The 16,891-nt window shown below is 46.1% G+C and overlaps 1 protein-coding gene across 1 annotated transcript in view; it reads left to right on the forward strand.

The window, feature by feature from the left end:
• The window catches only part of PRTG (protogenin), a 126,345-nt gene that overhangs the window by 66,464 nt on the left and 42,990 nt on the right, over nt 1-16,891 (forward strand). The window contains exon 9 of the mRNA XM_065412642.1: nt 3,646-3,810. Coding sequence (XP_065268714.1) covers nt 3,646-3,810 — 165 coding nt within the window. The remainder of the gene's footprint in view (nt 1-3,645; nt 3,811-16,891) is intronic.

Consider the following 16,891-nt stretch of genomic DNA (forward strand, 5'->3'; position numbering starts at 1 on the left):
TGTAGTAGATCTCCTAGGCGTGACTCAGTTTTCTAAGGCTACATCTACACTACAGGGGGGGGTCGATTTAAGATACGCAAATTCAGCTACGCGAATAGCGTAGCTGAATTCGACGTATCGCAGCCGACTTACCCCGCTGTGAGGACGGCGGCAAAATCGACCTCCGCGGCTTCCCGTCGACGGCTCTTACTCCCACCTTTGCTGGTGGAGTAAGAGCGTCGATTCGGGGATCGATTGTCGCGTCCTGACGGGACGCGATAAATCGATCCCCGAGAGGTCGATTTCTATCCGCCAATTCAGGAGGGTAGTGTAGACCAGGCCTAAGTGGAATGATTGCTTTTTCTGCTTCTATCCAGCAACTAGTTTATTCAAGGGCAGGATTGCAGATGCTTAGCTCTCCATGTGGAATATCGCCTTGCCATCTGGTAGGCAGAAGACCGGAAGGACAGCATAATTACTCTAATACTGACGCAGGAATAGCTGCCTTTGCTTTTGTAAATGGGATGTTCTCAGGACATGAGATGATTTTGTTTGAAGGGAGGAAAGAGCCTTAAAAGATAAGAGGACAGAGAATTGATAAAGTGCAGGAAACGTTACCCTAAATTTTCAAAATTGCTGAGGAATTAGCCCCACAACTCCCATTCAAATTAAATATGAATGTTAAAGTCATGCTATATAATCTATCTGGGTACTTTATATGGCCTCCATCACTGCAGTATGTGAGGGCCTGGGTAACTTCATGGGGAACTGGGAAGTAATATCTTACTGAATATTTGTACAGGAAGTGCACCAGCTGAGTAGCTCTTTGAAGAGGTGTGTATTCATTATCCAGCCCTTGGTTAACTGAAACTCTTACTTATCCAAAGGTCAAACATGTCCCAGAGTTTGAAGCTCACCTGCTGTGATGGTACACAGCTGGGTGGCCTTGGGAAAGCCAAGTGAGCCCTGAGCTCTGCTGGGCCTGTTAGTTCAACTGTCCAAAGGGCTTGCTCATCCCTCCAGACCTTCATGTAGTAGCCTTACTGTATGGAAGGCTGTTGTTTAGCCTCCATATAGATAACCCCTAACGCTTACCGGTGCATTTACACTGGGTAACTTTAGCTATGGAAACCAAAATGTAAGTAGAATATGTGCATTTTTCCATTGTGTCACAAGCCCTGCTCCAAGTGGGCAGCACCTGTGGACCTGCACCTGTGCAGAAAAAGACATTCATTTTTTTTAGTGTAGAAAAAGCATAAGGGTTCAGAAGCTTCTAGGGGTTGTACTTGCTTCAGATACAATTGTTCTCCCAGATGAAAGTGTGTGAAACCATTTGAGAACAGGTTACTCCACATCACAGATGTTACTCAAAGCCTGAAAAACTGCCCTGAAAAGCTCTGCTTTCATGAGAGACTGTCATATCAGGCAGTTTGTATTGTTACGGAAGCAGCTGTATATGTGTGGGCCCATACTGCAGAGAGAGGTGTAAGCTAGCTGCTAGTAAGGAAAATCAGATGGCTTGATAAGCCATTCAGCCCATCATATAGCTAGGGAAGTGACCAGCATAGACTGGACTGCTGAGATCTCTTGTTTGTTTATATCTCAAAAACTTAAATTCTTTATGCTGTTCATTGGAGATAGGAACATATGCCGATGTAGACTATCACTCTTACCCGCATCCTACCTTTCTCCATTCTCCCTGTTTGTTATGCTTACTTATGGAATCTTAACTTGGCCCTGATACTGCAAAGGCTCACAAATGGGCTTGACTTTAATGGGATCAATCATGTGCTTGAAGTTGCTCATGTGCCTAAATTTTTGCAGCATCGGGGCACTAGTGTATAAACTCTTTGCAGCTCTGAGCTCATTGGAGCCTCTCGGCTTTACTAATATAAAATAATTAGTAATCATGTGAAACCACTTTAATCTCCTTCTCCTGTTTTCTTTTGCTATGTTTGCTCAAATTGTATGTTGTATGTACTGTCACAAAAATCCCATAGGAAAATATTTCATACTTATCTTTTTATCTTAATGTTTTTTTCTGTGTTTATATAGGTTTGGGTTTTTTAAGCTTTCCTTAATTAGCAGAAGGATGGAATTTCACATTAATGGTTAGTGTAAAAGTAAGCAAGTCATCCAGTCCTAAAATCTCCAAATGAAACAATGTTTTCAGATGGAGCTATCCTAAATTAGACAGATCATCAGGATCTTATAAACTCTAGTTTAAATAGAAAGTAATATTTTATAATGCACTTAATCATATGTAGTTCCAAAGATTTCCCTCTTCATGTTCACAACATTGTAGGTGGTTAAAAACAAAAGATCCCTCCATTCTTCATTTAATTCCACAACAAGTCTAGCATTTATAAAATGCACTCTCAAAACTGCCTCAACCCCCTTTTGCCCCCAAAGAGGCTAGTGTTTAATAAAGTTGGTTGAAGAAACTAACAGGTGTGTTTTTTGTATTTTTTAAAGCAGAATATTTTACATTCAAATCAGGGGTCATGGTAGCAAGAAGAATAAGAGTCTGATGAGAATGCATGTTGGAGTGTGTTAATTCCTTGTTAGTGATTTAGAAAAGGTACAAAGGGGATACTGATTGTGGTGGAAGGCAAGCCTTGTTCTCTATTATGGCTGTTTCATTAGGACCTCCACATGAGGCCTAGCAATCCATTCAATGAAAGAACAAGTCCTTTTAATTTGAGCTCAAGGATCTTGTTTAGCAGGTCAGAAATCGTGCCATGCAATTCCTAATTAACAAGCCATTAACTAGTCTGTTATGAGATGGTCGTAATCTTGTCTAATTAAAATGCTATCAAGTTAATTCAGAAATGTGGGAAAACTTAATGGTGGAATTTGCCTTTCGTTTTGTTTATAAATTCAATTGTGAAGAGGAGGGACTGGCTCTTACAGAGTTTTGATTAAGTTGACGTGCATTTGGTGTGAATTGTTTGTTAAGCACAGCAGCTTTCACCAGACCTATTCCACGTTGCAGCTTCTCTGTATAGGAATAAAGCCCGACAAAGACAAGGCCTGCTCTATACATTGCTATGCATATTTTAATATGAATTGCTGAGAATTTTTTTTACAGCTCATTAAGGAGCAAAACATTTTTGAAGTTCATTCTGTACCAATCCTGTTGTCTTCTTTCTGAATTAAAGAAAAACCCATGTCAATCAAATTTAATAGAATTCCCAGGCCTAAAATGAGATCCTTTGCAGAATGACTTCTTTCTGTTTGTTTTGTTTTTTTAAGTAGAATGGAGCCTCACATTCCTCAGTCTAATATATGAAGGCTCTGTAAATAGATTTTGAAAAAACACACTGGTTCTAAACAAGTAGAGTTAAAGATTAGCTACAAATGATAAGGTTATTAGAGCTCGTCTGTTGTGTTACTGTACATTGGACACAGTTTGTTGTGACTAATTCGTGAAAGGATTTCGGAATAGATTCATGCTATTCAGCATCTTTTATTCAGAAAAAAACCTGAACCGCTGGAATTTATAGCAAGACACAGTTACTTCCATTCACAAAAGAACTACATTGTAGGATTTTTATTTTTAAACAACCTTTAACTTGCATGACCACCGTCCTGGCAGTAATGGATCATCTTGTGTTAAGAGACTGACAGCAATTTTTGTTTCTGTTAACTCTTGTTTTATTCCAGGTTTAAATAATGAAGAGTATCAAGTGGTTATTGGAAATGACACAACTCATTACATTATTGATGACTTGGAACCAGCCAGCAATTACACCTTTTATATTGTGGCCTACATGCCCATGGGAGCCAGTCAGATGTCGGATCACGTGACTCAGCACACCCTTGAAGATGGTAAGTCAAATAAATATTGTAGAGCAAAATATGCATATTTATTTATTTATTTATTTATTTAAAACAGATGTGCAATCCTATGCCACTGACATCATTGGGAGTTTGGGGTACATACAAAATTGAACTGGCCACTGAAATGAATGAGGATAAAAAACATGCTGTATTACAAAGGGTATATGTATTTTATGCTGAAAGAACATCCCTCTTCAAGTGCTGGTCCCTATCTGTATTCCACTGTGGGTTCACATGCGTTCGAGTCTGGAGAATGCTTGCAGGTAGTGTCTGTTGGTCTGCACTTGTGCCCCTGCTCTCCTCCTGCTCTGCACTGAGGGTATAAGGGGCGGGGCGGGGTGGGGCGGACCAACTGCCTCTCCAGTTCCTTCTTTCTGCTGCATGACCTGAGTTGGAATCCTCATGTCTTTTCACTTTTTCCTGTAAATATATTCAAAGTTATAAATTATTCTTAGTTAGTGTTAGAATCCACAACGGGGAAGTGCATTGGAAGACCAGGAGGGGACTTAGATTATGCTGAGGATACTGGGCTTAAAAAACCTTCCCTCATCTCCTGCCCCTGCTTTTTGGTCAGCAGTGACCACCAGTGCTGCCCCAAAGAAGCAGATATCTCCACTAAGTGCGGTATCTGCCACTCTTTTCCCAGCAGAACATGACAGACACAAGAGCTTTGGCTTTGAAAGCACCTTATGGAGCCCTTAATGAGGCCCTAGTCAGACCCAGGTTGGGCAGACCACCCTGTACATTGGCTAGAGTCAGCAAGGAGGGCACCACTGGTACTATGTCCGACTCCAGAGTGCAGAGGGGCAAGAAACCTGTGGCTGGGCCCCCTAATGAGACTAGGGAGCTGTCAAGGCTGTATCCCCACTTTGAACTTTAGGGTACAAGTGTGGGGGCCTGCATGAGGACTTCTAAGCTTAATTACCAGCTTAGTTCTGGTCCGCTGCCACCATTCCCTTCCCTGGGAAGCTTTTAGAAACCTCTCACCAATTCCCTGGTGGATACAGATCCAAACCCCCTTGGATCTTAAAACAAGGAGAAATTGACCCTTCCCCCCTCCTTCCTTTCACCAACTCCTGGTGAATACAGATCCAAACCCCCTTGGATCTTAAAACAAGGAGAAATCAATCAGGTTCTTAAAAAGAAGGCTTTTAATTAAAGAAAAAGGTAAAAATCATCTCTGTAAAATCAGTATGGAAAATAACTTTACAGGGTAATCAAACTTAAAGAGCTCAGAGGACCCCCCTCTGTCTTAGGTTCAAAGTACAGCAAACAAAGATAAACACTCTAGTAAAAGGTACATTTACAAGTTGAGAAAACAAAGTAAAACTAAGACGCCTTGTCTGACTTTTTACTTACAAGTTTGAAATATGAGAGACTTGTTTAGAAAGATGGGGAGAACCTGGATTGATGTCTGGTCCCTCTCAGTCCCAAGAGCGAACAACCCCTTAAAACAAAGAGCACACACAAAAGCCTTTCCCCCCGCCAAGATTTGAAAGTATCTTGTCCCCTTATTGGTCCTTTGGGTCAGGTGTCAGCCAGGTTACCCGAGCTTCTTAACCCTTTACAGGTAAAAGGATTTTGGAGTCTCTGGCCAGGAGGGATTTTAGTACTGTACACAGGAGAGCTGTTACCCTTCCCTTTATAGTTATGACACGCCCCCCAAATCACAGATAGTGTTGGACGTCCGGTTCCACACTGGCTGTGATTTTTTTCCTGGAGCTCTGTGTCAATGGAGTGGTATGCCCGTTCGGTCTGTCCTGGAGTGGCTGAGAAAATCGGTGCAAAGCTGGTGCACAGCTCCTTGATCTGCTGTCGCTGCAGACGTCCCAGGGTCGTGGAGAGGTTCACCTCTTCCACGCCACCATTCCTTTTTCCTTCGTAGTAGACACTTGCAGGCCACTCCGCGTCATCTGTTTCCTGGGCTGTAAACTGGCAAACGTTTAATTCTCTGGAATAAAAGGGCTTAAGAGAATTAACATGGTATACCTTAGGCTTTATGTTGGAGGTGGGGGAGGCTATGAGATAGTTAACAGCTCCTAGGCGCTCCTGGACCATGAATGGTCCTTCCCACAATGCTTCCATTTTATGGGCCTGGAGCGCCTTTAAGACCATGACTTGGTCTCCTACTTTGAAGGACTGTTCTCTGGAATGTTTATCATACCAGGCGTTTTGCTCTTCCTGAGCATCCTTTAGGTTTTCTTTAGCAAGGGCTAAAGAGTGTCGGAGGGTGCTTTGTAGGTTGCTTACAAAGTCTAGAATGTTAGTTCCTGGAGAAGGCGTAAACCCCTCCAATTGCTGCTTCACCAACTGTAATGGCCCCTTAACCTCGCGGCCATACACAAGTTCAAATGGTGAAAACCCTAAACTGGGATGTGGTACAGCCCTGTAGGCAAAAAGCAACTGCTGCAACACTAGGTCCCAATCATTGGAGTGTTCATTTACAAATTTACGTATCATGGCCCCCAAAGTTCCATTAAACCTCTCCACCAGACCATTGGTTTGATGGTGATGAGGGGTGGCAACCAAGTGATTCACCCCATGAGCTTCCTACAGGTTTTTCATGGTCCCTGCCAGGAAATTAGTTCCCGAATCTGTAAGGATGTCGGAGGGCCAACCTACCCTGGCAAAAATGTCTGCTAATGCCTGGCACACACTTTTAGCCCTGGTGTTGCTTAAGGGTACAGCTTCCGGCCATCGGGTAGCAAAATCCATGAAAGTCAGTACGTACTGCTTTCCTCTGGGTGTCTTCTTTGGGAAAGGACCCAGAATATCCACAGCTACTCGCTGAAATGGGATCTCAATTATGGGTAGTGGCTGGAGAGGGGCTTTAACCTGGTCTTGGGGCTTTCCCACTCGTTGGCACACCTCACAAGACCGGACATAATTAGCAATGTCCTTGCCCATTCCCTCCCAGTGGAAGGACTTCCCCAACCGGTCTTTGGTTCTGTTCACCCCAGAATGGCCACTGGGATGATCATGGGCTAAGCTCAAGAGCTTTACCCGATACAGAGGATGCCAGTCTTCCTGGTGCCCACCAGAAAGAGTCTCCTTGTATAAAAGTCCTTTTTCTACAACAAACCGGGATCGGTTAGAAGAGCTGAGAGGCGGTGGGGTGCTCCGTGCCGCCGCCCAAGCTTTTTGAAGGCTGTCATCTGCTTCCTGCTCAGCCTGGAACTGTTCCCTTGATGCTGGAGACATCAGTTCCTCCTTGGACTGTGGACTGGGGCTTGGTCCCTCTGGAAGCGATGCAGGTGCTGGGGCTGTTTCCATTGACTGTGAACCGCTGTCCGCTGATGCACTATGTGGTATTTCAGGCTCTGGCTGAGCCTCTTGGGTAGGGTTATCTGCTGCTTCCGCCAGTTCAGGCTCGCTGGTGCCCTCTGGCATTGGAGTTGTAGACGGGTTTGCAAGCGCTGGACTCAGTGCTGGCAATGGTTCTGGTGCTGGTTGCGTTGCCAGTTCCGGTTCTGGGACTGGCTTTGGCTGGGTCTCTGGGATTGGATCCACTACGGCTGTTGCAGTCGTTGGCAGGGGATCCGGTTCCACCACCTGTGTTTGGGTCTCCGGTAACACAGACGGGGCCCTGGTGGACGGCTCAGGAACAGGGATGGGGGTGAAAGCTTGCTTAGCCTGGCTGCGGGTGACTATTCCCACCCTCTTGGCTAGCTTCACATGGTTGGCCAAGTCTTCCCCCAGCAGCATGGGGATGGGATAATTGTCATAGACTGCAAAAGTCCACATTCCTGACCAGCCCTTGTACTGGACATGCAACTTGGCTGTAGGCAAGGTTACAGACTGTGACACGAAGGGTTGAATTGTCACTGTAGCCTCCGGGTTGATGAGTTTGGGGTCCACTAGGGATTGGTGGATAGTTGACACTTGTGCCCCAGTGTCCCTCCAAGCGATAACCTTCTTTCCGCCCACTCTCAAGGTTTCCCTTCGCTCCGAGGGTATGAGAGAGGCATCTGGGTCTGGGGATCTTTGGTGTGATTGTGGTGTAATGAACTGTAATCGGTTGGGGTTCTTGGGGCAGTGAGCCTTTATATGTCCCAGTTCATTACATTTAAAACATCGCCCTGCTAAGGTATCTCCGGGGCGATGTTGGTTGATGGAGACTGGTGTGGTGGGGTGAGAAGGCGTCTGGGGTTTATCTCCCCCGCCTCGGTTACAGTTTTGGGCTTCCCATCTAGGATGTACCTTTCTATTTCCTCAGGAACACCCTCTAAAAACTGCTCCATTTGCATTAGGAAGGGCAACTCTTCCGTAGATTTAACATTTGCTCCTGATATCCAGGCATCCCAATTTTTCCCAATGTGGTAGGCATGTCGGGTAAATGACACATCGGGTTTCCACCTTAGGGCTCTGAACCGCCGACGGGCATGCTCAGGTGTTAGCCCCATTCTGATTCTGGCCTTGTTTTTAAAAAGTTCATAACTGTTCATGTGTTCCTTAGGCATTTCAGCCGCCACCTCTGCTAAGGGTCCACTGAGCTGTGGCCTCAGCTCTACCATGTACTGGGTTGGAGTGATGCTGTATCCAAGGCAGGCCCTTTCAAAATTTTCTAAGAAGGCCTCAGTATCATCGCCTGCCTTGTAGGTGGGGAATTTCCTGGGATGGGAAGTGGTACCTGGAGAGGAGTTGCTAGGATGGTCTGATGCATCCTGCTTAGCACTTGCTACTTCTAGTTCATGCTTCCTTTCTTTTTCTCTCGCCTCCTCTTTGGCTTTTTCCAGCTCCATCTCTCTCTTGTGGGCCTCCTCTTTGGCTTTCTCTTGGGCCTCCTCTTTGGCTTTTTCCAGCTCCATCTCTCTCTTGTGGGCCTCCTCTTTGGCTTTTTCTTCTCTTTTATGGGCCTCCTCTTCAGCTTCTTTCTCGAGTTTTTTAATTTGAAGCAGTCTCTGATGTTTTCTTTCATTTTCTTCTGCTTCTAGTCTGGCCAGTTCTAGTTTGTTAGCTGCTTCACTAGTAGTCATTTTCCTGCTTTCCTGTGCTGGGTCACACCCCTCTGCAGTTGACTGAAACTGGGATGTACTCAGCTCTGGCTGCTGCTGAGTTAACAGAGACTTTCTAACTAGCTACTCACGAGGATGTAAAAAGAAAAAAAAACAATTCAGCTCGTAAATTGCCTTTACCAGTCAAAGTTTGCTCACTGTTTGAACCCTTCTCTTAACAAAGCCCCTTGTTAAAAAAAACTTAACACCTCTGCCTTCAGGCAAGGAGAGATAAGATATGCATCTACCTTCAGCTCTGCTTTCCAAGCAGCTAGAAGGAAAAAAAAAATCTTACTGGCTTTTGGGTTTAAAACGAATCCCACCGCTCTGCCACCATGTCAAGGCTGTATCCCCACTTTGAACTTTAGGGTACAAGAGTGGGGGCCTGCATGAGGACTTCTTAGCTTAATTACCAGCTTAGTTCTGGTCCGCTGCCACCATTCCCTTCCCTGGGAAGCTTTTAGAAACCTCTCACCAATTCCCTGGTGGATACAGATCCAAACCCCCTTGGATCTTAAAACAAGGAGAAATTGACCCTTCCCCCCTCCTTCCTTTCACCAACTCCTGGTGAATACAGATCCAAACCCCCTTGGATCTTAAAACAAGGAGAAATCAATCAGGTTCTTAAAAAGAAGGCTTTTAATTAAAGAAAAAGGTAAAAATCATCTCTGTAAAATCAGTATGGAAAATAACTTTACAGGGTAATCAAACTTAAAGAGCTCAGAGGACCCCCCTCTGTCTTAGGTTCAAAGTACAGCAAACAAAGATAAACACTCTAGTAAAAGGTACATTTACAAGTTGAGAAAACAAAGTAAAACTAAGACACCTTGCCTGACTTTTTACTTACAAGTTTGAAATATGAGAGACTTGTTTAGAAAGATGGGGAGAACCTGGATTGATGTCTGGTCCCTCTCAGTCCCAAGAGCGAACAACCCCTTAAAACAAAGAGCACACACAAAAGCCTTTCCCCCCCCCAAGATTTGAAAGTATCTTGTCCCCTTATTGGTCCTTTGGGTCAGGTGTCAGCCAGGTTACCCGAGCTTCTTAACCCTTTACAGGTAAAAGGATTTTGGAGTCTCTGGCCAGGAGGGATTTTAGTACTGTACACAGGAGAGCTGTTACCCTTCCCTTTATAGTTATGACAGGAGCACGCTCACAAACAAAACCAGATCCCCCCCCAGACCCTCTAAGAGAAGAAATCCTTCCCCGACCCTGTACAAGTCGGGTGAGCCTTCCATCCAAAGCCATTAGGAGTTAGGCCCTTCTTACCTGCATGAACATGTTCAAAAGACTCATAGGAGCAAGACTCCTTCAGCACCAGCCTCTGCATCATCTTCAACACCGATTGCGGTGCCACCTAAAAATAAACGCTGGGTCCTGAAAGACTGGGAAGTGCCGGTACTGTCAAAACCTACAAGGTCGGAGACTCATTCAGCACTATGGCCCCTTAAGGAACCATTATCTACACCTACTGTGGTGGTACAGAGTGAAAAGATCAGGGGCAGCTATATGTTTTTTGTCGCCCCAAGCACGGCAGTCAGGCGGCCTTCGGCGGTATGCCTGTGGGCGGTCTGCAGCTTCGGTGTACCCACCGCCTAATTTCCGCCTAAACCACGGGACCGGCGAACCTCCCGCAGGCACGCCGCCGAAGGCCGCCTGACTGCCACCCTCACATCGACCAGCAGGCCGCTGCCCGCGGCTTGCCGCCCCAGGCACACGCTTGCTGCGCTGGTGCCTGGAGCCGCCCCTGGAAAAGATGCAACCTCTGAAGGTGCTGGTGACTTATACCTCTCCAGAGAATATCTTTGTTCTCCCAGACCCAACATCTCCCTTGTTATTGGGACCAATACTAACCAGGGAGACACAAACACCTGCAGGAATCCAGGATTTTGGAAGAAATCTATCCTCTGTCCCATCTATTAGTCACAGTTTTCTCCCAACAGAACCAGCAGCACAGCCAGTGGACCCAGATCTGACCTTTGCATCTCTAGGAGAGTCAGATGTACTGGTGGAACCAGCTTCCCCTCCACCCAGGCAATTCAGCCCAGACAGGGGATTGAGAATCTCCTGGAACCTGCCTTGGCCAATACAGATAGGAAATGTGTGGCTGGATCCAATGCCTTGGGAACCATCCCAGCCTGCCATTGACCCCCTCCTACTGGCTTGCTTGGGACCCTTGGAACCATTACGCACATTACCTGGAATCTGTCCACTCCAATAGGGAGTCTTACCACCCCTTTCCTCTAAGGGGCCAGGCTGAACTCATGGAAGAAGGGGAATACAAGCTGGTACCATTGGTTCCAATGAAGCAGTCGCTCCAGCCTCTCTGTCTCCTCCTGCTGATCATAGGCAGTTCCAGGAGCTCTTACACAGGGTGGCGGAAGAGCTTAAAAACTCCTTAGGGGGAGGTGCAGGACCCTCAACATAAGCTCCTAGATATCCTGCAACCTATGGGCTCCAGGCAGGCTGCATTCCCAGTAAACGAAGCCATACTAGAACAGGCAAGGGGTGTATGGCACAAACTAGCTACCTATGTCCCTACCCTGTCAAGGCTGATTTCCCCACTCTGGCACTTCGAGTGGGCCCGCAAGGATTCTAAAAATTAATACTGGCCACTCCAGGCTTGTATTAAACTCCCAAGGTTACAGCTTTTCTCTGACCTTGGATGGGTAGATACTGCCACCACCCAAGTGCAAAAAAAACCCTTTGAGAACCCAGGAAGGCACACTTGGGAATTCCTTCCTGTGGGGTGCCCTCGAGCCCCCCCCCCCCCGGGGAAGAGCTGAAAAAGAAAACAAAGGAAATGATCTGTTGCCGCCAGCTAATTAAACAACATGTGCACAAACCTCTTAGGACACAAAAATCCAATCCTGTTCTTTAAAAAAAGGTAAAATTTATTAAAAATAAAAAGAAAGAAAATACATTTGGAATTTAGGCTTTTTGCTAGATTTAAAAAAATCAATTACAAGGATTAAGCATAAAGATAGCTCTCTTGAGGTCCAGCTTAAAGGTTACAAGCAAAACAAAAGCACCTGGGGTTAGCACAGAGGAGTCCACAAGCCATAAAGAAATAAAAGAGATAAACCTAATCATGTCTTCCTAGACATTTCCTGATCTACTTACATATCTGGGGGTTCAAATGTGTAATTTCTAGGTATGATCTGGTGATTTTTTTTCATACCTGGTCACAGCTTTTTACAGCATAGTTCCAGCCCTGTCTCTACTCTCCGGGAGAACAGCACAGACAGACAAAGGGGAAGTTTTTTCCCAATTTTAAAAAGTTCTAGCCTTCCCATTGGCTCTTTTGGTCAGGTGCCCACTCCCTCCCTTTTACCTATGGACTTTTTATCTCTTTACAGGTAAAGCAAGTAGAGAACAGCTGCTAACAGGGATTTTATAGATAACTGGCTGGCTCAGTGCCCATAAAAGGGAGCTTCCCCTCCCTTCGTTTATCACAAGGGCAGAGAAGCAGTACTTTGTCCTAGTTAAGGGAGTAGAGTTCTGGTTTACCCACCTTGCCCTGAACTCCTTGGTGGTCCAGGCAACCACAGAAAAATCTAGGCAACACAGCACCTAAGGGCCATCCTCTCAGATAAGGAAGCCAAGTGTGTCAACTTTATGGGGAGAATGGTGTTTACATCTGCCAGCCTCCAGTTTAGAACCTGAAAGTATCAGCAAGGCAGGCTCAGTTTCAAGCCCTTATTGATGAGGGCAGGCTAGTGGTCAGAACCCCTATATGAGCTGCAGTTGGTGTGGCTGAAATGGCATCAAGATCCAGGACAGCCAGCATTTTGAAGTGTTGGAAATCATGGCTACGCCCTTTGGGGTTTCCTGGGGAAGTTCAAAATACTGTTGAGGACTCGCCTTATGATGAAACAAGTCTTTTCAATGAGGAGATGGATGAGTTTTTGCACTCATTGAAAGACTCTAGGGCAACCCTCTACTTCCTGGATATATATACACCTGGCCCAAAGAGAAAATATAATAAACAGCCCTACAAACCAAGGTCTTTACCACAACCCATCTATCACCAGTGTTCCTATGAGTCACCTCACAAATAACAGAAAATGCCAAGGCCAAGATACCCTGCACCTATCATTTCAGCCACAGCTACCCATCCTCACCCTCCAACCAAGATATATTTTTGACATGATGCTAAGGAGCTGTGAACCAATATTGATCCCATCTCCATATGATTCTGAGATCCATTTCAGGGGATACCTAGCAAAATTTCCCCACAATTGGGTGGCAATGACAACAGGTGGGTGCTGGACATCATCCATTCTGGATGATCAAGTTTATCTATGCACCTCCTCCAAAACCCATTTCCCCATCCCTTTTCAAGGATCACTCTCACGAGGGGATCCTCCTTCAAGATGTACAGTCTCTTCTTCAGTGAGGAATATAACAGCAGCTACTTCCTCAACATCAGGAGAAAAGGGATCTTTTCAAAATATTTCCTAGTCCCAAGAGGAAAGGAGGCTCGAGACCTGCGTCAATTCAACGTTTTTATTCACAAACTGAAATTCCACATGGTTACATTGTCATTAATAATACCATTCCTAGAAAAAGACATATGGTTCATGGCTCTCAGTATGAAAGATGCATACTTTCATGTGGCTATTCATCTCTCTCACAGATGATTGCTTGGATTTGTGATGGGCTCCCACTACTATCAATACAGGGTACTCCAGTTTGGGCTATCTATAGCTCCCAGAGTCTTCACAAAAGTGTTCTCAATAGCAGCAGCTCAGCTTAGACAAGGCAGCTCCACCATCTTCCCATACCTGGATGACTGGCTTCTGACCGGCAGGTCTCTCCTGGAAGTCAGCGTCAGTCTTGTCACTTCTCTATCTCCAGGTTTACACAGTTTCTCAGGGATGCTAGAAGTCAACTCTAACTCCAATGCATATCATGGTATCTATAGGAGTGGCACTGGATTCAATCATGGCAAGGACGTACCTCCCCATGGACAAATTTGGGGCCATGGGCACTCTTAACAGCTCTAGTTATGTGCTGCCCTTGAATCTCAGTTTGGATATTCCTTACTGTTCTGTGCCATATAGCATCATGTACTTATGATGATGCCATTTGTCAGACTCCACCTCTGTTGCCGGCAAGGCTGGCTCTGAACACTATATACACCGAGCAAGCACAGCATGAGTACCGTAGTGACAATTCCCTCTGAGGTGAGGGCCTCTCTGGCATGGTGGAAGGACCCTGGGCATGTTGTGTGGAAGTTCCTTTTCTGTCCTCCACACCTAACAAGATGATAATTACAGATGCCTCTAATAGGCTGGGGAGCCCATGTGGGCCATCACACAGCACGAGGCACGTGGATGCCTCGAGAAACCAGAATGCACTTAAATCTTCTGGATCTGAGAGCAGTACAAGAGGCTTGCGAAGCATTCGTACCATTCATAAATTCCCAGCACATCCTGATAATGTAAGACAACATAACTACTGTTTTCTAAATAAACAAGCAGGGAGGGCACACTCCATCCCCCTCTGAATAGAAGCAGTCAGCTTATGGAACTGGTGCTTACAGAACCACACGTCACCCTATTGGCAGTATACCTCTCAGGAACCCAGAATTCACCGGCAGACAGCCTCGGCAGATATTTTGCCACTGATCACGAGTGCGCGTTACACAATTCATTAGTAAATCGTATCTTCACTCAGTAGAGAACCCCGACTTGGGACCTGTTTGCATCTCAGGCAAACAGGAAGTGCAACATATACTGCTACAGGGGAGATGAAGGTCAGTGCTCCATGGGCAGTGCTCTCCTTCTTCCTTAAATCATTTCAGTTATGTTTTCCCTCTCATCCTGCTACTATCTCAGGGTCTATGGAAGATTTGTCTAGACAAGTCATCCTTCTGGCCCCCAGCTGGCCCAGGTAATTCTGGTTTCAAAGCCTCCTACAAGTGTCATTCCATCCACCTATCAGTGTTTGGACCTTTCCAGATATCTTGACCCAGAACAACAACCGGTCAGGCAACTGAACCCCAATGATCTTCATCTCATGACTGGTGTTTGTTTGGACATTGAGTCTGGAACGTTCCTGTCCTGAAGCCATGCAAATCATTCTTAACAGCAGAAAAGACTCCATCAGAAAATGTTACCTAGCCAAATGGAAACATTTCTCTACTTGGCCCTAACAAAACCGTATGTGCAATCAGAGAATCATAGAAACGTAGGGCTCGAAGGGACCTTGAGGGGTCAAGTGCAGCCTCCTGCGTTGAGGCAGAACCAAGTAAACCTAGACCATCCCTGTAAGCTGCACGGCCGTGTGGCATCCTATTTAGCGCTGTGTAGGCACTCAGGGAACCTGCCCGGGGATCTGCCGGGGAAGGGGAACCCCTTCCCTGGCTCCAACCTAGCCCGGCCCCCAACCTGCCACGGCCATGGCAGCCCCCCAGCTCCAACTATGCCACGGCCTGGACCTGCCGTGGTGCCCCTACCCCAGCCCCTACCCCAACCCGGCCCCAGGCCCAGCCGCGGCAGCCCGGCCCAACCCTGAACGCGGGAGGCCTGGTCCAGACCCGGCCCGACCTGAACCCAGCCCTGGCCCGGACCTGCAGGGGCCAGGAGAGGGGTGCCTATCCTGCGGCCCAGCCCTGGAGCTGCTGCGGCGGGGAGAGGTATCTCTCCCCCACAGCCCAGCTGCTGCTGTGGGGAAAGAGAGCTGGCAGGAGTCCTCTCTCCCCACCGTAGCCCCAGGGCACCCTCCTGCACCCCAAACCTCTCATCCCTGGCCCCACCCCAGAACCCACACCCCGAGCTGGAGCCCTCCCCCCCCCCAACCCTCTGCCCCAGCCCTGAGCCCCTCATCCCTGGCTCCATCCCAGAGCCTGCACCCCCAGCCGGAGTCCTCCCACCCCTGAACCCCAACCCTCTGTCCCAGTCCTGAGCCCCGTCCCACGCTCTGAACCCCTCAGCCCCACCTCCACCACATGAATTTTGTTATGTGCACTGATATGAAGGTGATGTGTCACACATCACCTCCATATTGGTGCACGTAATAAAATTCATTCCGCACATGGGTGGGAAAAATTTGAGGGAACACTGCCTGATAGGTGTTCTTAAAAACCTCCAGTGATGAAGATTCCACTGCCTTCCTTAGAAGCCTATTCCAGAGCTTAATTTCCCTTATAATAAGAAAATGTTGCTAATATCTAACCTAAATCTCCCTTGCTGCAGATTAATCCCATTACTTCTGTCCTACCTTCAAGGGACATGGAGAACAATTGATCTCCTTTCTCTTTATCACAACTCTTGACATATTTGAAGACTCTTATCAGGTCCCCCTTCAGTCTTCTTTTCTCAAGACTAAACATGCCCAGTTTTTTAAACCTTTCCTCATAGGTCAGGTTTTCTAAACCTTTTACCATTTTATATCTAAACCTTTTAATCATTATTGTTGCTCTCCTCTGGATATCTCCAGAGACAGTCCAAAATAGCAGGACTATCTACTGTCTTCTTACCCTCAAGTCAAAGTGCCTTTTCCCTAGCATTCTACAGGTTCACCTGGTGGCAGTTAGACATCCCACCACAAACAGTTTTTGGATCTTTACCCATCAGGTAACAGCCAGTTACCTGAAATGCCTGATAGAACCTCTCTGCCAGTAAAGAACCCCTCACTGGGACAGGTATCTCTCTTATTTTGTTAGTAGCGAGAGATTCATTGTTCACTCACACAGAATCTGTATTGTTCACAAACATCTGAAATGATCAGATATGTAACCTAAACGGTAAATTCGTTGCATTTTCTTTAGCTTTGAATGGAAATCCATTCCTACCTAAAAGGATATTTAAAAAATGAGGGACTTTTATTCTTTGAGTGGAATGTGCTTCTTGTAAAGATTTCAAATGTTGAGAAAAGACTCTCTCCCTATTTCCTATGAACTGTGATCTAATTAACATGTACACCTTATTGCTGCAACAAAAATGTGCTCATTTTGGACCCAGATGCTGTTGCAGTCAACTCTTATTGAAATTAGTTGGAGACGAAGGTACTGAGTATCTTCTAGGATCAGGTTTATTATGGTCACTACTGTATACAGAAGGTAGAAA

Source organism: Emys orbicularis, chromosome 10 (genome assembly GCF_028017835.1).
Source record: "Emys orbicularis isolate rEmyOrb1 chromosome 10, rEmyOrb1.hap1, whole genome shotgun sequence".
NCBI classification, from domain to species: domain Eukaryota; kingdom Metazoa; phylum Chordata; order Testudines; family Emydidae; genus Emys; species Emys orbicularis.